Source organism: Cetorhinus maximus, chromosome 15 (genome assembly GCF_964194155.1).
Source record: "Cetorhinus maximus chromosome 15, sCetMax3.hap1.1, whole genome shotgun sequence".
NCBI lineage: Eukaryota > Metazoa > Chordata > Chondrichthyes > Lamniformes > Cetorhinidae > Cetorhinus > Cetorhinus maximus.
The window spans coordinates 10,054,194-10,077,701 of record NC_135893.1 but is presented as its reverse complement, the minus strand read 5'-3'; the positions used below and the strand labels follow the sequence as shown (position 1 = coordinate 10,077,701).

Genomic DNA, 23,508 nt, shown 5'->3' with positions numbered 1-23,508 from the left:
CTCAATGTTGTGACATTTCCAATCTTTGTATCTCACATATGTATGTTCTTTCAATAACTGAACATCAGCCAGCCAGGACACCAGCACTGAGAAGCTGAGGTGCTAACATCAGATTTATGATTTTTTTTTTTCCCAGCTGTTGACTGAAACAGAAAAGGATTTCTTTCCCCTTGCCTTTTCCAACAATTTTCTCAGCTTCAAAACACGCTGTCTCCTTGCTGAGGTCCAGTCACAAGTTGCTATCCTGTCTGAGCGGCCATTTATTCACATTAAGCCCCATCGGTGAATGCAGCTTGGCTCTCTGACCCCTGAACCTGTGGAACGTCTCTGCCAAATCCGTTCCCTTCCCCCGCTCACTCATTTTCAATAAAGTTTCCTGGTCACCAGTCAGATGCTGGAACCAGGTGTGATCTTCCCAGGGGGTTAAGGGGGTGGTCAAACATGGAATCTTGCTTGTCCTTATATGATTCAGTCCCTTACTGCCTAGTCTTGCTGAGCCATTGGGGGTTTCACCGACAATGAAAATTTGTTAGATCATTGACAACTAATGGAAGCTGGAGTTGACACAATCAGCCATTGCAACAAAAAAAACATCTGGGGCTGGATTTTACATGGATGGTGGCCCCACCTCTGACTTAAAAGTTGGTGGCGAGTCCACCTCTGCTTGGCCGATGAGCCCCAAGCCAATTTCACAGCTGTCCCAGGCCGTTAATTGGCTCAGGGTGAGGCTTCCGCCCCCATCTGAGAGGAAGTCTTGCCTCCAAGAGCTATCCCAGAGGCACCACCAGATATAGTGACCAGTGCTGGGACTGCAGGCTGTCCATCATCCTGAGGAGCCTGGGGGGCAGATTAGATGGCCAGTTGGGCATGGGGACCTCTATTAGGCACAGGGTACCCAAACAGGAAAGACCCCCCACCCCCTCAGCCCGAAAGTGGAATTCGCACCACACAATTGCCAGACTCCCTTGAATCTAACCAACTCCCCTAGACATTCAACGGCATTACCATTACTGATTACTGCACTATCAACATCCTGGGGGTTTCCCATTGACCAGAAACTGAACTGATCTAGTCAGATAAATACTGTGAAACAGCTGGTCGGATGCTGGGAATTCTGTGACAAGTAACTCCCCTAATGACTCCCCCAAGCCTGTCCACCATCGACAAGACACATGTCAGGAGTGTGATGGAATATTCGCCACTTGCCTGGATGAAAATTAATAATACCCGAATTAAAAGTGGAAACTTTACTCAGATGTGATTCAGGTCCAGGTGATGCAAGGAGCTTATGTCTGTCAAAGAGCATCCAGCATCACTCAAGAAGCTCAACACCGTCCAAGACAAAGCAGCCCAATTGATCGGCATCCCACCCACCACCTTAAACAGCCACTCCCTTGATCACCGATGCGCAGTGGCAGCAGTGTGTACCATCTACAAGATGCACTGCAGCAACTCACCAAGGCCCCTTCAACAGCGCCTTCCACCACCTAGAAAGGCAGGGGTAGCAGACCCATCAGAACATCACCCCCTGCGAGCTCCTCTCCAAGCCACACGCCATCCTGACCAGGGGCAAAATTTTTAGCTCGGCGAGCGCGCGCCCGACCCCGGCCGAGCCAAGCGTGTCGGCATCAACGTGCAGTCACACGATAGTTCGGTCGGCGGGTGCGCGCCAGAGTCGGCAGCGCACTCTCCGACAATTAAAAGGCCTGTTAAGGCCATTAAACAATCCATTAAATTAAATTTTTCACTGCCCGTCCAACTTTGCGGCTGCCGGGCAGGCGCAAAAAGGCCACGCGGCCTTTGCATTTTTTTTTTGAAACCTCATCCACGGGCGGGATGACGTTGCCAAAAGCAAATAAAAATGAAATAAAATTTTAAAAATTTAATTAATAACATGTCTCTGCTCATGTGACAGAGTCACATGCGAGGACATGCTTCATTACATTTTTATTTTCTTTATTTTTTTTAATACTCTTTCTTCGCCCTGAGGCAGCTCTGTGCCTCGGGGAGATTATGAAGCACGCACTCGTGCGCAGACGTGAAGGTCGCGCTGGTCCCGCTTGCCAAGCTTCCCCAACGTCCCAGCCCGACCTGGGTGAAATTCTGCCCCAGGAATTATACCGCTGCTCCTTCACTGTCACTGGGTCTTGGAACTCCCTCCCTAACAGCACTGTGGGTGTACCTACACCACGTGGACTGCAGCGGTTCAAGGCGGCGGCTCACCACCACCTTCTCAAGGGCAATTAGGGGTGGGCGACAAATGCTGGCCTAGCCAGCGACGCCCACATCCCTAAAAGAATAGAAAAAAGTCTGCACAATGGCCACCAACCAGTTAAAATACCAGCAGTGGCAGGTGGAGACACTGAAGCAGCCATTAATTGGACATTTAAGGGCTTCAATTGGCCCAAGGTTGGGCGGGTCACCTAGCGTCTTTCCTGCCACTAGTAAAATACCAGCGGAGGCGGGTAGGTGATAGGGACAGCATGCCGCCATGCCACCCGATTTTACGACCCCTCTGCTTGCCAACCTGCGCTCAGTGGGGAGAGGAGGGGGGGAGGTGGAGGTGTTGCAAAATTTCACCCTCGCTCTTCTAGCCCTTAAATGTAGAGCCAACAGCACAGAGTGCAGGAATGAAAAGATGTTCTTGCCACCTCCACTCCAGCTGTAGTACCTTACAATGCAGGCCAGAAGATCTCCCCGATTTAACTCTCTGGTTTGAGTTGAGTTAGCAGAGTCACAGGAAACTACTGGAGACAACAATTCTGAGAATTTTATTTAGCTTCTGTGACCCTGGCCTGGAAATAGGAAGGAGGGAAAAATATACACAAACACACACACACACATAATCAGGGTTCCCACTCCCCACTGCTACCCAGTGATTCTGACTGAAAAGTCCACAAGGCTTGGAAATTGAATCAAACCGGATTAGTTTCAGCTGCAATGTTCTTCATTGTAGATTAGTTGTCTAGGCTCATGTGTGAAGAATGGCCTCTCAAATCCCCCCTGAGCCAGTCGCTTAGAAGAGAGGAGATTAACCAACCTCCAGCTGGTTGTAAGAAAGAAACATATCTCTTATGTGGTCCTCAGGTCCTTTTGTAATCAGCCCTGTGCACCTATGTGTTGGGACCAGTGATTACCATTTATTTCTGACCTCTTACGCACCCCCAAGTTTTAGTTGCTCCACCACTGACAGCCCTCAATTTCCTTTCCTAAACCTCTCAAGTTCCTCCTCCTTTAAATACTCCTTAACACCTAGCTCTTTCACCAAACCATTGGGTCACCTGTCCTCACATCGCCTTATGTGGCTCAAGTGTCACATGTTGTTCCATTAAGCTCCTGCGAAAAACCTTTTGCTTTGTTAAAGGCGCTATATTCATTCAAGTAGTCACTGCTTGGAAGGAGTTAAGAAAAAAAAAATGCTTTCATAAAAAACAGAATTTATTTTACCTGCAAGGTCTGAAAAAGGCCAAATAACTTCAATCAGCTAAATCAGTTAAATTAAGGCAATTGCCTCCCCAAAATTGAAATTATGTCAACTCACTGCTCCATTTCGAACAGTTGGTTAGTCCAATTACCCAATCAAACTATCATTTGTGTCACATCAACGAAGAGCGGTTTTATTTCAAGCAAGTAATCAAAGTTGTCAGTTGAAAGCATTTTTGCAAAAGCAAGAAAATTAGATCCATCAGAGATGGTCAATTAATCTGGGATATATGTAAAAGGACTTCCAGATTTTAGTAAATCAGAAAGATCTGGATGTCAGACATTTATCTCAAACACTGTGGGTTCATATTGCCATCTGCCTAGATCTACAAATTTCACTCTGATTTTCTCCTCTCTTCACATACATTTCCTTCAAACACTCGGGCAGTAGGTATCAGGAGAAAACAGCTCACGTTAACAATATCAGTCTGTTAATGGACTGTGCCATCAAATACTGTTGCAATTCCAAATTGACATGCAACAGTTTCTTCTGCCCTGAATGGTGTCCTACATCGGTCGCCAGCATTAGTCGTCTCTGCGACCCACGCTGCTATTTCACTTGCCTCCTGCTACACTGGGAGAAGCGTTTATAGCTGCCGCAAAGGTTGACCAAGTACAGGCTTGCCTGACTTTTGGCAGTGCCAAGTCCCAGGTGTCAACTGAAGCGCAGCAGGCAGCATTTTTGCCTCTGAGTCAGAAGGCTGTGGGCTTAAGCTCCACTCCAGAGGCTTGGGCATATAACCGAGGCAGAAGCTTTAGTGCAGCATAGAGGGAGTGCTGCATTGTCAGAGGTGCTAACTTTTGGTTAAACCGAGGTCCTGTCTTGCCCTCTCCAGTGGATGTAAAACTCTATTCTGAAGGGGAGTTCTCCCAGTATCCTGGCCAACGTTTAGCTCTTAACCAACATTCACTAAAACAAAGATAAAAGCAAAATACTGCAGATGCTGGAAATCGGAAACAAAAACAGAAAATGCTGGAAAAACTCAGCAGGCCTAACTACCTGTGGAGAAAGAAAAACAAACAGAGTTAACGTTTCGAGTCTGTATGGGTCTGAAGAAGAGTCATACGGACTCGAAACGTTAACTCTGTTTTTTCTTTCTCTCTCCACAGGTACTGTTAGGCCTGCTGAGTTTTTCCAGCATTTTCTGTTTTTTGTTACCATCTGAACAAATTTGCTGCTGTGTTTCCCATAACAATGATTACACTCCAAAAGTACCTCATAGGACTTGAAGCGCTTGGGGACCTCCTGAAGTTGTCAAAGGCGCAATAGAAATGCAAATCTCTCTTTTTAATTATCAGTCACCTTCCTTAAAAATAAAGGAACATCTGGGTTGATCGTGCATTAGCAATTCTGATAGAAATGGTTTCAAACATTTTAAAACCACACAACCTTCAAATGGACTACTAGTCATAGAGTCACAACAGCACAGAAAGAGTCCATTCAGCCCATCCATTCCATGACAGCTGCTTAGGAAGAATATTGTTAATTCGCAATTGTGAATATGGTCTGATATGTTGTGAAAATTTTATATATATTCCTTTACCATTGCGTTTAATTTTTATCCCTTACTATTTTATGACACTGCAGTTCTACCAGTGGTTGGGAGCATGTAATTACAGTGTGACAAGTTTACAGGGCTAAGTGTCCATTATGAACTTGGACCTCAGATTTTATTATTTATTATTTTTATTATTATTTTATAAGAGGCAGAGTGGATGACATTACAACGGGGACTGAATTCCCTCCGCACGCCCGGGTCCAATCTTCTAACCCTACTTACACTTGGCCCTGACTTCTGTGCAACTCCACAAGGAGATCAACACGTGTTATTAATAGCTGAAATGCTGCTTCCTTGACTACGTGGCATCCAGAGAAAAATGTTCGACCATTCTACATGAAATAAAATTCTGTGCAACTTGGCTTTGCTGCAGACATGGCAACAAAAATTGTAAACCAAAGACCATTTGCATTGACTCAAATTACACTCAGTCCCTTTGCATTCCTTTTATGCACAGGCAGCTGTGCAGCTGACACATCGCACCTTGAGCCTAGTCTGCTTTATAAACATTTAACAAAACTACATGGTACAGAGGGTACGGCAGTCTTGTGATTCCGCTCCTGGACTAGTAATTCCGAGAACTAGAATAATGATCCAGAGACACGAGTTCAAATCCCATCATGGAAACTGAAGAAGTTAAGTTTGGTTAATTAAATAAAGCTGGAAGGAAAAAAAACACTAGTGTCGGTAATGGCGACCATGAAACTGGTGGATTGCAAAAACCCATCCGTTTCATTAATGTCGTTTAGGAGGGAAATCTGCCATCCTTACCCAGTCTGGCCTGTATGTGACTCCAGACCCACATCAATATGGTTAACTTATAACTGCCCTCTGAAATGGTTATTTATAAATATATATATATATATATATATATATATATAAAAACACAGAAATTATTCTAATGGAAATCTCTCGTGACAATTTAAGACTAATGCAAGTTGAGCAAACCCACTACAGGGTATAAGGGGAGGCGGTGGTGTAGTGATATTGTCACTGGGCTAGTAATCCAGAGACCCAGGGTAATGGTCCTGGGGACCCAGGTTTGAGTCCTGCTATGGCAGATGGTGGAATTTGAATTTGAATTCAATAAAAATCTGGCAATTGTTGTAAAAACCCATCTGGTTCACTAATGTCCTTCAAGAAAGGAAATCTGCTGTCCTTACCCGGCCTGGCCTACACATGACTCCGGACCCACAGCTCGTAAATTCCCTCTGAACTAGTGATGGGTAATAAATTTAATAAATGCTGGCCTGGCCAGTGACACCCACATCCCATGAATGAATTAAAAAATAAACACCCTGTGGATAATCTGCACAGATCAGGAATCACGGTGCTCAGTTAACTGACAATAGAATACTAAAACTCGCCTGCACAAGAGAGGAGAATGCAATCAGATAAAGCTCTCACTCTCTGCCACATGAATCCTGCTGTTTGGTTAATTGGAGCATAGAAACAGGCCATTCAACCCAGCTGGACTGTGACAGCATTTATACTCCACAGGAGCCTCATTCGAGCTAACTTCATCTCACGCAATCAAACTTCTTCCTTCCTTTGGGAATTCAGAGGAAGATGGGGGCAAGGTTTGGTCTCAAAGCCCCAGTTTGAGTTGAACTGCTCAATGCCGCACGTTATCCAGATTCACGGGTGAGAAGGGGGCATCGGGACGAAGTGTTGGAATTGGAGTTTAAGCTTTAGAAACTGACCTAACATTTTATTTACATTCCCTTCACGTTCTTCTACATGTCATTTAACAAACACCAGGCAGTGAAGGTAAATAAAGCTTCCATTTAATTAGGAAACGCTTCAAAAAATACAACAAAACCAGAAATAGAAAGTACAAATGTAGGTCAGCGTCTGAAAACTAGGATTCTTGCTCACCGGTCAGAGAACTGGTGGGGAATTCCCCCATCAATTCCATGGGGAAAGGCCTAACAGAATCAAATTCCTTTCAGGCAATTAAGTGGCCACTGTAGGGCCTTCACCACAACTGAGGTCCCAGGTTGCAAAAATCCCACCCGCAGAGAGCTGCAAGCTAATCTGTAAAGAGACTGGCAGTTCCTCATTGCCACCAGTGGTAGCAGGAGTGGTGCCAGCTGTGAGCAATGCATCCCCTAGAGGCCCAGGATCATTGTGGAACCCCAGGCCACACAGGTGAGTAAAGGTGGGATGGGGGTCATGGCAGGGGGTGCGGGGTTGAGGGTGGGAGAATCAGGGGCAAGGGCGGGGGAGATGGCTTTGAGGCTCCTCTCCTCCCTCCTGTTTCCAGGTCCCTTGCTCTACCTCTTAGCCCATTTTGACCCCTTCCCCCCACTCCACCCCACTAGGGCCATCTGCCACTAGCTTGCTTCCCTTAATGTCCCCATTAGCACATCCTTTAGATAATATCAACACAGTCAACACCTCTTTTGTCCTTTTGTCTATGACATCTTTGGCAGTCTCTTCTTGGCCTCCACCTATCACTGGCCCCCTATCGAGCTCTCCTGTCCCACCCCCTTCTACCAGCTTATATTAATCTAATTTCTATATGTCTTAGTTCTGATGAAGGGTCATACGGGCTCGAAACGTTAACTGTATCCCTCTCCGCAGATGCTGTCAGACCTGCTGAGTTTTTCCAGGTATTTTTGCTTTTGTTCCAGATTTCCAACATCTGCAGTTTTTTGCTTTTACCCTTGATTAGAGTGCCTGACTACGAGGGTCAATCCCCCCCCCACCCCACCGCACCACCTCCCCCACCCCCCCCCCCCACCCCACCCCACCACCTCCCCAAACCCCCCCCACCCCACCGCACCACCTCCCCCCCACCCCCCACCCCAGGAGGCCGCTAGCGAACCTCACGTTGAGTATGGGAAAGCCCCGGAGCTTCCAATCAATCCCTGAGCCGCCACTAAATTGTGGTGGGCTCAGCAATAATGGGTGCCAACTGGCTCATTTAGGAGCCTAATTGACATCCTGTTGCCGGTGGCTGGGAATCTACCCTCTGACTTGTTGGAGAGCGGGGTTTGCCACTGCCAGAATATGAACATGCGGCCTCACCCGGAGCTAAATGGGCCTGGCTGCCATGTTTCCTGTTGCGATGAGCTACATTAAATCCAGCCTCTAAAGACAGTTTAATGCATCTGTCAGTGTAGAGCTCAAACAAAAGAATCAAAATAAACACATCTTTTTCTCTTTACAGATCCAACGGGACCTGCTGTGTATTTCTGAAAGTTTCTGCTTTTATACCGGGTGTTACTGTGGTGGATTGAACCGGGATTATTTTCTTTAAATACAATCCTTGTTTAAAATCTTCACTTTATCCAGGCGTGGACCAGCAGCAGCTTACTGTGAACGCTCCCTGACTGTAAATGGAGGTCCACCAAGCTGTAATTGGTTTCAAACATCTGGTGCCCCTGGTCTCAGTCTCACTCAGAATTAGCTGATGGAAGAGAATGAAAAGCCTCAGAGACAAGGGCCACACGAGTGACAGGAGCAATTTGCTGCTCAAGTCGTTCGGGAGGGTGATGGTGGGAGAATGAATTTCTCTCTCTGACCTTCTGGAGTTGCAGTGGCCCCAGCCTTCCTGTGTTACCCGCGATATCTCAGAATCCTTTAGCACCACAAAAAGGCATCGCTTTAGCCCCGGATGAATACTTTGCGACCGTTCAGGTCATCAGGCAAAACGTGACCCTTTCACTGCACTTGTGCTCTCGTCAAAATCTAATCTGGGCAGCTCGAGACGCATGTATCATCTGCAGTGTGAGGAGTTTACATTCTGTGTCAAAGCAACACCAGCCCAACCAATGACTCAGCCACTTCACTCCTGCCATATCCTATTTCCAATGTGAAAATGCCTGTTGTGTGCCTGTCACATTCGAGACACCACCTTTTTTTTTTATACAGATCCAAAACCATTTTTTCAAAACTAAATTCCAGTGACTAAATTTAACAAGCAGTTGTTGCTCGTCCCCAGCACCAGCAGTGTGGAAGCGTCTATGTTTCCCCATTTTGAGCAATTGCCTTAAAGTCACAGGCTGCTTTAAAGCCACAGTCCAGGTGAGCAGCTAAGGAAATAAAACTATGCTCAAGACCCAAAGTTGTCTGTCAGCAACACCACAGGAAAAATCATAGAACTGCTCAAAGATAGGCCGCATCCCTGGGGTCCAGAATTTGTCTAGTCATTGATGTTGACAGCCAGAAAACAGCAATATGAACTTGCCCTACCAATTAAAGGTGATTAAGACCTACCTCTTTTTTCAAAGTGGCACTTATGCCCATAGATCACGGGCAGAATTTTGCATCCTGCGGGTGGGCGTAAAATCGCGCAAGACGACGTTGGGCGAGCGTCCCGACGTCATCGCGCACTTGCGCGCTATTTCGCTCAACAGGCCGTGCGCAAAAGCCGGCAGCGCGCCCGCCGACAATTAAGAGGGCAATTAAGCCCATTAACGGCACAATTATCTCCGATTCTTCACGGCCTGTCCAACCTTACGGTTGGCGGGCGGGCGGGCAAATCGGCCGGGCGGACTTTGTATTTTTCATCAAACCTCATCCAAGGGCAGGATGAGATTTCCGTGATGCAATAAAATAAAAATCAATATATGTGGGCAGCATTTTTGGCAGCTACATTTTCGGGTGATTGATTGTGATGCATGGACATTTTTTTTCTGCTTTTAAAACCTTCCCTTTAGCTGTTTCAGGCCTTCAGCTCCCTGAGGCAGTTGTCTGCCTTCAGGGAGCTTTCTCGCACCCGTGGAAAGGTCATCACCTGCCCTCTTCCCACCCCAACCCTGGCAGCGCTGAGCTTTTCCGTGCGCTTTTCACATTGGCTGGCCGTTAACTGGCCAGTCAGCGTGGAATCACGGTCAGCTGCCCATGCCCATCACAGTTGGGAGCCTGATTCCCCACTGCTCCCAGGCCCATTGATCGGGCGCGCCCACCAAAGGTCAAATTCAGGCCCGTAAGATCATTAGGAGTAGGCCAATCAGCCCATCAAGCCTGCTCCGCACTTCAATAAGACCATGGCTGATCTGATTGTGGCCTTAACTCTACTCTCCTGTCCGCCTTTCATAATCCTAGATTCTCTTGTCAATCAAAAATCTAACTCAGCCTTGAATATGTTCAATGATCCAGCCACCTCTGCTCACTGGGGAAGAGAATTCCAAAGACTAACGACCCTCCGAGGGAAGAAATTCCTCCTCATCTCTGCCTTAAATGGGAGGCTCCCTTATTTTTAAACTGTGCTCCTAATTTTAGATTTTTCCATGAGAGGAAACATCCTCTCAGCATTCATCCTGTCAAGCCTCCTCAGAATCTTATAAGTTTCAATAAGGTCACCTCTCATTCTTCTGATCCTCAATGAGTATAGGCCCGACCTTTTCGCATAAGACAAACCCCTTCAACCCAGGAATCAGCCATGTGAACCTTCTCTGAACTGCTTCCAATGCAAGTATGTTCCTCCTTAAGTAAGGAGGCCAAAACTGTACACAGTACCCTAGGTGCGGTCATACCAATGCCCTTTACAGTTGTAATAAGACTGCCCTACTTTTATACACCATCCCTCTTGCAATAAAAGCCAAGGTTCCATTTGCCTTTTGGATTATTTGCTGTATCTGCATATAACTTTTGAGATTCATGTACAAGGGCGCCCAGATCCCTCAGTACTGCAGCATGTTGTAGCCTTTCTCCAGTTAAATAATATTCTTATCTATTTGTCCTGCCAACGTGGGCAACCATACATTGGCAACATTTGCTAAGTTTTTTGCCCACTCACTTCACCTACCTATATCGCTTTGCAGACTCTTTGTATGCTCCTCACAAAGCAGTCAAGGACGTTAACATTGGGAAATGGAACTTCTTTTTTTGGTTAGCATTCCAGGCTCAGAGATAAATATTCTCACATCAATTCTATTAATGATTCAGAGATGAGTTTCTGACCTCATATTCATGCCATCGCTTAAGACCGCCTATTTCCAACTTGGCAACATTGCCAACTTCATCCCTGTCCCAGCTCATCTGCTGCTGAAACCCTCATCTGTGCCTTCATTACCTCTATTCTTGACTATTCCAATGCACTCCTGGTTGTTCTCCCACATTCCACCCTCTGTAAACTTGAGGTCATTCAAAATTCAGTTGCCTGTGTCGTAACTCACCACAAGCCCTGTTCCCCTATCATCTCTGTGCTTATTGACCTACATTGGCTTCTGGTCAAACATTCATCCTTGTTTTCAAATCTCTCCATGCTCTTGCCCCTCCCTACCTCTGTAATCTCCTCCAGACCACAACCCTCCGAGATATCTGTGCTCCTCTTGTGTGCATTCCCAATTATAATTGCTCCACCACTGGTGGCATGAGGTGGGGGGGAGGGGGGGGGAGGGGGGGGTCATGTTGCATTGGGGGAGGGGTCAGTGGAAGAAATGGGGCAGTGAGGGTGATTGTGGGGTCAGTTGTATAGATACCTAGGAGAGTTAGACTAGGGTTTTTCGGTCTAATATTTCCTGGGTAAACTATCCAAGTAAGTTGGAACTGTCAGAAGCCTCTGACTCGAACTCAGGGAGTTCAAAAGGTTTTCAGGAATAGGGGAATTGCTCATTAGAAGTGCAAACTTCCCGGACAATTCCCACGGAGTCAGCTCTTCCATGGACTTCCATGGAGTCTTGGAGATAATGTATGGTCTCTGATTATCTGGAGACCAGAAGATCTGAGCCAATGTCTCATTTTGATTTTAAATCATTCTTAGTATTCATTTTAGTAGTTTAAGATTTGAATTGCAGTAATAAAGCTTTCCCTGAATATTTTTATGTCTGTAACAATACGATTTACAGCATTCCACACATAGATAGAAAACAAGCCAAGTCAGGCCCTGGAGATTAAAAATTCCCTTGTGCTTTCAGAAGCCTGAAGATGAAACTATTTTCTCTCTGATTGGTGATGTTAAAATATAATAAATTCATTATTGGAAATGGCCCTATTATCAGAGACTAACTACCCTGAAGTAGAAAGAAGAGCAGCCTTTCCATTATATAGTGCCAAAGCGCTTTACAGGGAAGTGTAACTTTTGAAATGTAGTCACTGTCATAATGCACAGTAAGCTCCCACAATTAGCAATGAGATAAGTGAGCTGTTAATCTGTAAAATATAGCATTCAGTACACAATCTAAAAGGGAAGTTTGCAGTCCTCCCTCGATTGACCAGTGGTCCTTGGCAGCCTTTCTACAACATGTGGGTCTTTGGCCCTCCATTAAAGGCCAACCTGGGCTGGGATCTGGCATTGTTTCTTCTTAAGTACCAGCTGTGGCTCAGCTGGTGGCGCTCTCACCTCCAAGTCACAAGATTCTAGGTTCAAATCCCATCCAGGGCTTGAACACAAAAAATCTAGGCCGAAACTCCAGTGCAGTACTGAGGGCGCGCTGCACTGTCAGAGGTGCAGTCCTTCAGATGAGAAGCCGCCGGATTGCTTGGGTGGATGTAACAGATCCCATGATGTTATTTTGAAGAAGAGCAGGGCAGTTATCCCCTGTGTCCTGGCCAATATTAGTCCCTCAAATCAATATCACAAAACAGATTATGCTGTTGCTGTTTGTGGGAGATTGTTGTATGCAAATTGGTTGCTGCGCTTCCCACTCTACAACGGCGACTGTTTTTCAAAAGTACTTCACTGGCTACAAAGCGCTTTAAGATATACGATGGTCGTGAAAGGCGCTATATAAACCCAAGTCTTTCCTTTTTTTCCCCCTGCTTCTAGCTCTTCAACAGAAGGTATAAAGTGTCTGCTGTCAGAAGCCAGCTGCACAGTAAGTGAAAGGAGCCTATTAAAAGAGACAGCTGGTTGGATGGTGTTTTTTTCCCTTCCCCTTTGGTGGTGGTGGGTGGCGGGGGGAGGAAATGCTTGGTCTCCACTTGCTGCTCACAGCGGGTGTCTGAAATCACAGCTTGGCGAGGCTGCTGGTGCAGACCCGTGTCCCTGTCAGTCACTCCTGAGAGCAGTGGTCGGGGTGGGAGGGGCAGCGACTGGGGTCTGTGGCACGTAGCAAAAAAATTCTGAAACTGTTCATCAGGAATTTCACGCAAGTGAAAGTGCAGAGGACCCCACTGAATAAAGGGAGTTTTAACGATACTTAATATCTGCCTGGATAGGGAAAAACGATAATGTCCCATTATCTCAACACAAAGGTACCTGTGGGCAGGGTCTGTTGGATGGTGGGGTTCCCCGTCCCGACACTAAAAGAGTCGGTGGGGAATGCGTCCACATCGGTGGGGGGGGCGTTGCCCGATGTTGAAACTGGGGACAGGGTTTTCCGGCCCCGTCTCGGGTGGGACCCACCGCGGGCAAGGTGGCACCCCAGCCAGAGGTCCATTGACTTACAGCGGGACCGGAAGGTCCCGGCGACGGGTGGGCGTGGAAAATCCCGCCAAGGGCCTTTGAGGGAGGCACCCCACTCCCTGCTGGAGGCCACACTAGGGCGACCTGTTGGGCTCCCCCTCCCCACCCCCCAACTCTCCCTGAACTCCCCACACTTAGGGGCCACAATTAGGGTGAGGGCAGGTGGACCACCCTAGGCCTCGCCTGTGCCCCATAAAATTGCAGACAGGTCGGGTGGGAGAGCCATGGGATGGCCGCCTGGGGAGTTTTACCCCACACCTATCAACAAACCCGCCAGCGGGGGACTGTAAAATTCTGCCCTGATGTAATGGGGGGAGGGGTGGGGGTGCAAATTTACGCCTGTGGCTAAACAAGTAACTGAACAAGCGGCAACTTCAGGAAAATAACAATTTTAACTAAAATGTTAGAGGCTTTTGACTGTCAGGGGTAAAGATGGTGGGAGCACGAGATTGGGGAGGGTTTGGTGTGTTTAACTTCCAGACAAGGAAAAAACATTCCCTCATGAAGCATTTGCTTAATGGCAACGAGGCCAGAAATCTTCCGCATCCTACTGAAAATCCATACCATAAAGGCGTTTTCTTTTCTCTCTCGTTTGCTAGCATTTCCTTTATGTAGAAAAACAAAATGCAGATGCTTTGTAGAGCTTGCAACTCAACTTGAAAAACAGCTCCTATTTATTCCAATCCCAGTTAGTGCTTTATTTTATTATTTACTCGAAAACCTCAAAGCAGAAGTGCCCAAATTTTCAACCGGGAAGGAAAGGTTAAGCTCATCGCCAATTTCGTCACCCTCTAGCTCTGGCACGGTGAGCCGATAAACAAAATCCTCCAGACACATGAAAAGGTTCCATGAATCCAATTAACTAAAAGCTGCATTATCAACATTAATTATTAAATTTGGTGTTTCACAGTAACAGGCCAGAAACAATGCTCAAGTAATGTTGCAGCTGTGAGTTATTTATATTGGTGGGCTAACTTATCTTAATCCCTTTATAATTACAAGTTGCACAACAAACAAAATAAAAAAAGGCACATTTCTGTCACATTGCTGAAATAAACGAAAACAGGAAAGAAATGTGAAGGAAAACTTAGCTGGCCAAGCGCCAATGTTGCTAATAATTGCTTTGAGTGGTAAAACAACATTTTAATCTGCCTAATAATATGCCAAAGGAACAGTATCACAACATCATGGTGTTTGAAAAGGAGATTGTTCAAAGTGGGTGTTTGAAATTTGGGCATAAATTGGCGTTTTGAGATCAGGATCAGAGGATTGGCTGTGATCCTCTTGATCTGTGACACGCACACAGGTACCACCGAACCTACACTTCATGACCACTTGCTCTTTTATGCCCATTACAAAAATGAAATGTTCATAGAGCAGAATAGAGGTTGGCACTTTTTTTTTTATATATAGACTAGATGCTTGACAGATTAAACAAAAACTTTGACATTTGACATGCAATTCTTTTGATGGCTGAAGATGCTTTCCTGTGTCCAAAAAATAAACATTTACGTTAAAAATGACCCAGGACATGGACTGGCTGATAGACTTCAAAAATGGCTGACATTCAGCTGGCTAAAACTTACATTTTGGAACTTCCTCCATAAACCTCTCTGCTTCTCCCTACACTCCACGAAGCTCTTTTGAAAAAAAAAATGAACCCTTTGACCATTTCTTTGGTCACATATTCACATATATCCCCTTCTGTGGCTTGATGCTAAATCCTGTCTGATAACATTTTGGGATGTTTCACAGTGTTAACTGTGCTATATAAATGCAAGGTGGCATTATTGATACATTTTTCAATGGATGAGGTAAATGATTTGTTATCACAGGGAATAAATTTCACTCCACACATTTTACGTAATACTGTTGGACTTGGCTGCAAATGCAGTGACATGCAGTGAGTGTAAAAGTCACAGAGTGTTGCACTGCATCAAACTCACTTGCCCTTTTGTTCAATTTTAGGATGACGTAACGAAGAAGACAAATGATTGAAAATACAACTGCAGCTTTTTAACAATACGTAGGACCTACTTTGGAACACATGCAGTGAGCAGGAACATTGAATAATCTCAGACGCAGTCATTTTCTGCCCATAACGGATGGAAGCCATCTTTTAACATAAAGTTTACTAGAGATTTTGAACAAATCCTCTCTAGGTAATTGTTTCTCATGTTTTGCTGCTTCTGAGGGTTTGGAGATTAGCATGAGTCCAATTTGGCAGGAGTCACACTGCCTCACAGGAGGCCTTGTGGTGCAGTGGGTAGTGTCCCTGTCTCTGATCCAGAAGGTCCAGGTTTAAGTCCCACGCCAGAACTTGACGGCCAAGCTAGAAGGTGCATTCATAACATGGCCAAACAGGTTGAACATCAATCCTTTCCAACACACGCCAATGGCAGGTGGTAAGAGCAGGAGAGATTCCAGGTTGACCATGTGATGGGAAGAATGCTGGAGCCTCTATCATCACTAATCATTGTTCCAGACTACAACATGCATGTTGCCACAGCAACTCAGACTTTCTAAGTGAACTGTAACACACCAACACCACATCATCAGCCAGCTTGTAACATTAAACTGACAAAATGCCCTATACTGTACAATTTGGCAAAAGGAGAATATAGGAACAGGAGTAAGCCAATATAAAATAAAATGTGAAGTTCTAAAGAGGGCTGCAGGAGCAGAGAGATCTGGGGCTACATGGATATAAATAGTTGAAGGCAGCAGGCCAGATTGGAAAAGGAATATGGGATCCTCGGGCTTCCTCCCCACCGCTGGGATAATTTAACGTTTCCATCCTGACATTGTGCTTCCTGCATGAGTCAATGGCCCCACCTGCCTCTTACCGCGCTCCCTCAGCCAGCATTAAATTCCAAGCAGTGGCTTCAGGAGATGGGGAACGGTAATAGGTTGCAGATTATTTTAAACAAGGATTGGAGGTAATCGGGGACAGCATGCTGCCGAGATTAAGTCAGGTTAACTGTGCCTATTCATTGCAGAGAGCTCCAGGGCTTTTTAACAGTGCTTTGAGGACCACATTCTGCGAATCAGTTCCATTTTTTGCATGTTCATTATCTCACGGTTGCTCTTAAAATCCAGGCAAGCAAAGTTCAAAACACTCAGCATCCAAGCAAAGCACTCATTTAACGTTCTTTCACCTATGATTGTGTATCATTGTTCATTTTAAAGTGCTCACTTACCATCCTGTGATGTTGGAGGGGCTGGAGTGAACTTAATCACAGGTTTATCTAGAAAGAAAAGACAACAATCAGTTACAATCCAGTCAACATAACCAAGAAATACCAGCTACAACATGGGACCTGTACCCCAGAAAGGATTCAAGTTGGTAGAATTTCAACACTTAGCCCAAAGCAAGAAAAATGATTTACATCATTCCCTGAGAATTTATAGATCCTTCTATGTTTCAGTGTGTTTTTCCAGTTGGTCTTTACAACAAACATCAGACAAGCATTTGTTGAAGAACATTTATAGATGTAATGGATAATGTCAAAGCAGTCATGTCACACAATTGTATTACAACCTCTGGATGTGTATTTCTTTTTTAAAAAAATCTTAACTACCAACAACCATTCTGAAGAGCAAGCATCAATGCTTGGAAACCCTCTTGGATTGGATAGCCACACCGGTGACTTTCTGCAATGGCATTTGAAGAGTATTTACCCATGCGGTTATTCCTCCTATTTGAATCTAGACTGCAAACGTTAGCAGGATGATTAACAGAATTACAATCTTGCACACCCTGACCTTGTCTCAGTCAACAACCACACACTTTCCAGCAGGGGCTATTGGCTAATAAATTGGAGTGGGAACCACAGCTTTTTAATGCCATCAAGATATGGAGGACAATTATGTGTCTGAGCCGTGGCTCAGTAAATAGCTACTCTGACCTCTGGGTCAGAAGGTTGTGGCTTCAAGACTCGTGTCGGGGATTTGAACATAAAATCCAGGCTGACACTCCCAGTGCCAGTACTAAGGTAATGCTGCACTGTCAGAGGTACAGCCTTTCAGGTGAGATGCTGTCCGCCAGCCCCTAAGTGCCCTCTCAGGTAGTTATTAAAGAACCCATGGCACTTTTCAAAGAAGAGCAGGAGCATTTTCCCAGCTCAATATTCATCCCTCAACTAGCATCACCTAACAGATTATCTGGCCATTTAACTCATTGTGGTCTTTGAGAGCCTGTTGTGTGTTAACTGGCTGTTCTGCTTTTTACATCACAACAGTGACTACACTTTAAAAAATAATTCACTGGCTGTAAAGTACTTTGGGACGCCTAGAATTGTGAAAAGTCCAATGGAAGTGTTACATATAAATTGATGCATGAATGTTGAAAGCACATGAGAATCCATGGGCTATATTTAATGGAAGCAACTCGGGTCTCACCCACAGGAGCCCTCTTTCACCTCCTTTATGGAAGGCCAGAAAATTAAGTGCCACTCAGGCATTTGACAGGCCAGAGGTGGACCTTCCCCTGGGGACAAAGCAGCCAGGGGCTGACGTTTCGCTTGCTGAGATTTTCTAGCCAATCAGAGGCTGACAGCTCTTCTGTACTCAGCAGCACCCCTGGGGAGGCAGTGGCTGTTGCCAGTACTACATCCACCCAAGGAATTCGGACTGAGGTAGGCCCAGGCACAGGTGAGTAATGGTGGGAAGGGGCTCCCCAGGGGAGGGAGGAATGAAGGGGGAAAATTGGCATCAAGGGCAGGGGGTGACTCCCAGCAGGTACCTCACTTCTCCATGCCGGGGAGTGCCTTTGAATGAGGATCGCCCTGAAAGCCTACAAGCAAACGTGCCAGGGTTTGGTTGTTGGGCTCCCTACATGTTGAGTCATCTGCCTGCCATTGAGCTAATGCCAGTGATGACAGGATGAGGCCCTTAAGTGGGCATTGTTGGTCAATTAAGGGCCTCAATTAGTGGCGGGGCAAGAAGGCCAACCATGGGCCTTCCCACCATGAACTTAAATCAGGGTGGAGGCGGGAAGATGGTGAGGTCCCCCCCCTGATTAAATGCCTCCAGCCCCATCACCAAACTCACCACAGGGAAGGGCAGTAAGTTCCACCCCTTGTCACTCAAGGCACAATAATGAAACAGAGATAGTCCACGAGTATCCCTCAGGATATATTCTGAGTGTTTGCTGGGTAAAGCCGCCAACTGAGGGGGTGTACAAGCCAAAGGGACAAGAACAGTTCCAGGTTCAAACATTGCTCTGTGCTGTACTGTTGATCTCAGTTAGATCACCAATAAAACACAATTGCTCCCAGTAACTGTGGGCTGAGGATGGAGGATAATCAGAGTTTCTGAGCCCTCTTTCTAAACAATTAGGAAAAGATCAAATATAGAAGTGATCCCCACATGGTTGAATAACTTGCCAACACTCACTCATTTATGAAGAATAGCCACTTTAAGCGATTATTAAAAGACTGTTGACACCAATGGAGCTGTACCCAGCAAGAATCGGTTTCTTTATAAGAAAGAGATTTGACGAAAAGAGGGGAGTGAAAAGAGATGGAAAACAAGAGAAAAGATGGGGGATAAAAAAACAGAAAAGAAAACTTAACAAGGCATCTCCAGCTCTTTTTCTTGTCCATTAGAAAAGGCCAAGACCCTGAACCCAGTTTAATAAATGGTCACTCTTTATTTACATTTCTGGTATAGATGAAAAGTATTCGAATCAAGCTCCCTGAAAAGCTGAAGCGAATGCTTTCTGAAAGAAAATTCACATCACCATGGTAACTCATTAACATATGAAACAATTATAAATAATAAAACACAAGCTGAAAACGATGGGAATGATTCAGAAGCATATTTACTTTGGGTGCTCCGATGGGAATTAGTTCCCAAACCATCTCACCCTTGACATCCCCATTGAGCTTTTCTAGTTTGGGGGCTCTCACAGCCAAATATCTTTGTTGCGCTGGAAGATGTCATGGGCATTTTCATAATTTCCAATACTAAGCCTTAATTAGATCAGAGTTGCACTTACAACAGCCGAAGACTAAAAGCCCATTCAGACTAAGCGGTCTTATCCTAATGCAAGTGGGCAAGTTCACGAAGATACAGTAGATACATGAGAACAGTTCATTACCTCAGTACCTCATTCGCTGTAAAGTATGTTGGAATGCCCTGAAGGCACTATATAAATGCAAGTAATGCAATACAAATTCCTTAAAGGTATTCTTCCGCTAGCAGAGTGCAGCTAGCTGGAATATCAACAGCAGGGTTTACAATGAACTGAGACATTAGTAGACTCATAAAACTGAGTCTAGGCATCCGTTGTCAGATGTTAGCCTTCTTATTCCACTGAAGCACATGCAGAAGGTCAGTCCTCTATATTTTCCCTCATTTAATTTGAGCTCCTTGTGGCACGTCCCAGCCTCTGAGCCAGAAGCTCTGGGTACGGGACCCACCCCATGACTTAATGGCCAAGGAAGGTGCGGTTTGGCCAAAAAGGTTGAGTATCAACTTGTAAATCCTTCCAACACATGCCAATGGCAGGCAGTAGGAGCGGAAGATATTCCTGGTCAGCCATGTGATGGAAAGAAATTGGAGCCTCCACCATCACTATCCACAGCTTCAAGCTACAACATGCATGTAAGAGTGTACACTGCTACAGCAAGTCCAACTCCTTGTGGGCTGGGGGCTGGTTGGCTCAGTTGGCTGGATGGCCGGTGTAGATCAGATTGGTGCCACCAGCATGGGGTTGGATTCTCATTCTAGCTGGAGTGGATTTGGGATCTGCTTCTTTGCCTGACCTTTGATGGTGCTGTAGGTCAGGTCAGCTTTTGTTCGGAGAACTGAAGGAGAATTAGGTCTGTGTTACCCAACAGAGAACAAGAGCACTAGAAAAGGTGAAAACAAAAGAAACTAGTGCCATTCATAAGGAAAGTTTAAAACTGAACTGACATTTCACCCCGGGATTTGACATCCATCAATCTACCTCAAATGCCACAAATGAATGGCTTTAACCTTGTTTTTTTGCTCTGTGGGCTAGCACTCAACCCAGAGTCAGAGAGGGGGCTGGGTTCAAGACCTACTCCAAAGACATGAGCATAAAATCCAGGTTGACATTTCAGTGCAATACTGAGGAGTGCTACACTGCTGGAGACGCCATTTTTCGCATTTGACATTAAAGCGAGGCATGGATATAAAAGATCTTGTGGTGCTATTCTGGAAAAGAACAGGGGAGTTCTACCCAGTGAAATAAAAACAGAAAATGCTGGAAAAACTCAGCAGACCTGGCGGCGTCTATGGAGAGAGAAACAGGGTTAATGTTTCCGAATCTGTATGACTGCTTCAGAGCTTCTTCAGGCTCCTCTTCTTCTGGTTTCTCTCTCCGCAGATGCTGCCAGACTGCTGAGTTTTTCCAGCATTTTTTGCTTTTATTTCAGATTTCCAGAATCTGTAGTATTTTACTTTTATTTCAGTTCTACCCAGTGTCCTGGCCAATAGTTAGCCCTTAAACCGAAATCACTAAAATAGGTTATTTGGTCTTTATCACATGGCTGTTTGCGGAACCTTGCTGTGCACAAAATTGGCTGTGGCACTTCTTACTTTACAACAATGGCTAGGCTTCAAAAATACTTAAATTGGCTGCAAAGCGCTATGGGTCATCCTGAGGTTGTGAAAGATGCTATATAAATGCATTTCTTTCTATTTTATTAATGACAGTTTTTATTAACATCAGTGAAATTTCTGTTGTTAGACTAGATTAACCTGGATTTAGGTAAGGAATGAATGCTGGACATGTCAATTTGAATCTACTTAACACAGACCAATTGCCACCTAGCAGTCCAGCAGCATTTATATGGTAGGAAATCAGAAATTTAATTTAAAATGGAGCATCAGATGCAGGGATAATTGAACCATTTTGAGTACTAAAATTTTACATTTATCCAATGTGGGTGTGAAGGGGTTAAAAAGATCAATATTGTATCCTCAAACATAAGGAAGGTTAAAGGTTATGGGGAAACAAAATGACCCTATATTCTACTTAATGACCCACTGCCTTCCTAATGGAATATCATTAAGCTGTGGCACTTATTCCAGTCACCCAGATCTCTGATATAATAGATTTTATGTCAAAAATGTGCTGTGGGATTTCTTATACTTTGCATTCAATCATAGCAATAATTGTACTAAAGATATCGTTTTATATCCATTTTATCATCATCTGGTGCTAACCGGTTTTTATATAGTATGAGCATATATTTGAGACGTAAATCACAGCTATGTTCTTCCATTATTTCAGCATGAATTCAAAGTGATTGAAAAATGAGACACATAGCCTAAAACACCACATTAGGGCATATGCATGATGCTCCCTGAAAAGCCACAAGGCACTGGCTCAGACTCCATTCATGTAAAGTGCATCATCTTACATTCCCACTTTATTCAGCTGAAGCTGCTGTTGAGCCCAGCAGAATGAGGGCGAGCTTGAACTCTGCCCGTGGGGTTATACAGCTGAGCATGCCAATGGCAATAGTTACCATGCCAAATGGGCCGCAATGAATGCATAGCTATCTAATAGATGATGAACAGTTCAGCCGGTCTCAGTTACATCAGGCAAACGCGGGCTCCGCATGCATTAATCTAGACAATTTACCAATGGCATGGATTTGAAGTGGGAATCTCAGAACCACACGCCTCTTAAATGTGATGCAGTCGGCAAAACTGCAATTAACACCCCGTCCCCTGCTAATTTTTTGAAAAACATACTTGCTTGAACAGCGGTGGGAAACAGATGAAGCTGGCACAAGGTAAGGGTCCTAAGCATAGTTATTATTATAACGTCGGGAAAAGTGGCTGCCAATTTGTGTGCAACAAGGTTCTACAAATGACAGCGAGATAAATGATCAGGTAGTTAATGAAAAAGAGTCATACGGACTCGAAACATTAACTGTGTTTTTCTCTCCACGGATGCTGTTAGTCCTGCTGAGCTTTTCCAGCATTTTCTATTTTTGTTTCAGATAATTAGTGAACTTGGTTAAGGGATAACTGTTGGGTAGGGCATCAGGGAAAATTCCCCTGCTTTTCTTCAAAATAAAGCCATGGGCTCTTTTATGTCTACCTGACACGGCAAGTAGGTTCAATGCCTCACACGAAAGATGCCAACTTGGGCAATGCAAGGCTCCCTCGGTGGTGCGTTTGAATATCAGCCTGGAATTTGCACTCAGGTTTCCGGAGTGGAACTCGAACACATAACCTACCGATTCAAGAGGCAACAGTGCTACCACTGAGCTGAGGTTAAAACCCACTTTGTCCTCATCCTCAAATTCTTCATAACCTTGCCCACCCGATCTCTGCATCAGCTCTCATATCCTTTAGTCCTCTCACTCTGGTCTTCTGTGTATCCTCTCCCTGTGTTCCACCATTAGTAGCACAGTTTTCAAACAACGAGGCTCAATTCTCTGGAACCCCTTCCCTTAATCCCTCCAAGCTGTCCCTCTTTTCCCACCATCTTGAAAGAAATATTCATCTGAGCTTTGGGTCATTTTTCTAATGCCCACTTGGCTCAGCATCCATTCCTATATTTTATTTTAATTTTCTTTCCCCAAGCCTTAGAAGAGTTTTATACAGTCTGGACGCTACATAAATGTAATTTTTTGTTGTCAGTTCAGTTCCCTCACCATTCTGATCTTGACAACTCTTCTCACCAGTTCCTTAATGAAGTCATCAGAATTCAAGGTTAAAAAGTTGAACACAAAACAAAACACAATTCTTTGCGCTTGAACATTAGGTATTGATGGCAAAACCTCCCATTTTAAATTCTACCACACCCTAAACTATTCTAGTAAGGAGGGGGAAGGACTGCGCAATTTGTTGTGAATAAGTGTTCTTTCTAAATGACCTTTTTGTGCAGCTGCTGTTTGCTGTAGTCATTCCGTTTGGTCCTGTCAGATGCAAGTGTCATCAGAATACTATCCAACTGTTCAGAGGCAGGAGAAGCCAGCAGGCCAGTGGCTGAGGGGGAACTTGATCCAGGATGTGCACCACAGATTCATAACTCTACCAATACTAGGGCTTGCAGTACAGAGAAGATTCACTCGAATCATTCCTGGATTGAAGGGCTTCTCTTATGAGAAAAGGTTG

At 45.0% G+C, this 23,508-nt stretch overlaps 1 protein-coding gene across 2 annotated transcripts in view; it reads right to left on the bottom strand.

Annotated features, from left to right (window-relative positions):
* agrn (agrin) overlaps nucleotides 1-23,508 on the bottom strand; it is a 474,755-nt gene that overhangs the window by 184,607 nt on the left and 266,640 nt on the right. For both annotated transcript variants that reach the window (XM_078557865.1, XM_078557866.1), the window contains one exon: nucleotides 16,602-16,649. In XM_078557865.1, coding sequence (XP_078413991.1) covers nucleotides 16,602-16,649 — 48 coding nt within the window. The remainder of the gene's footprint in view (nucleotides 1-16,601; nucleotides 16,650-23,508) is intronic.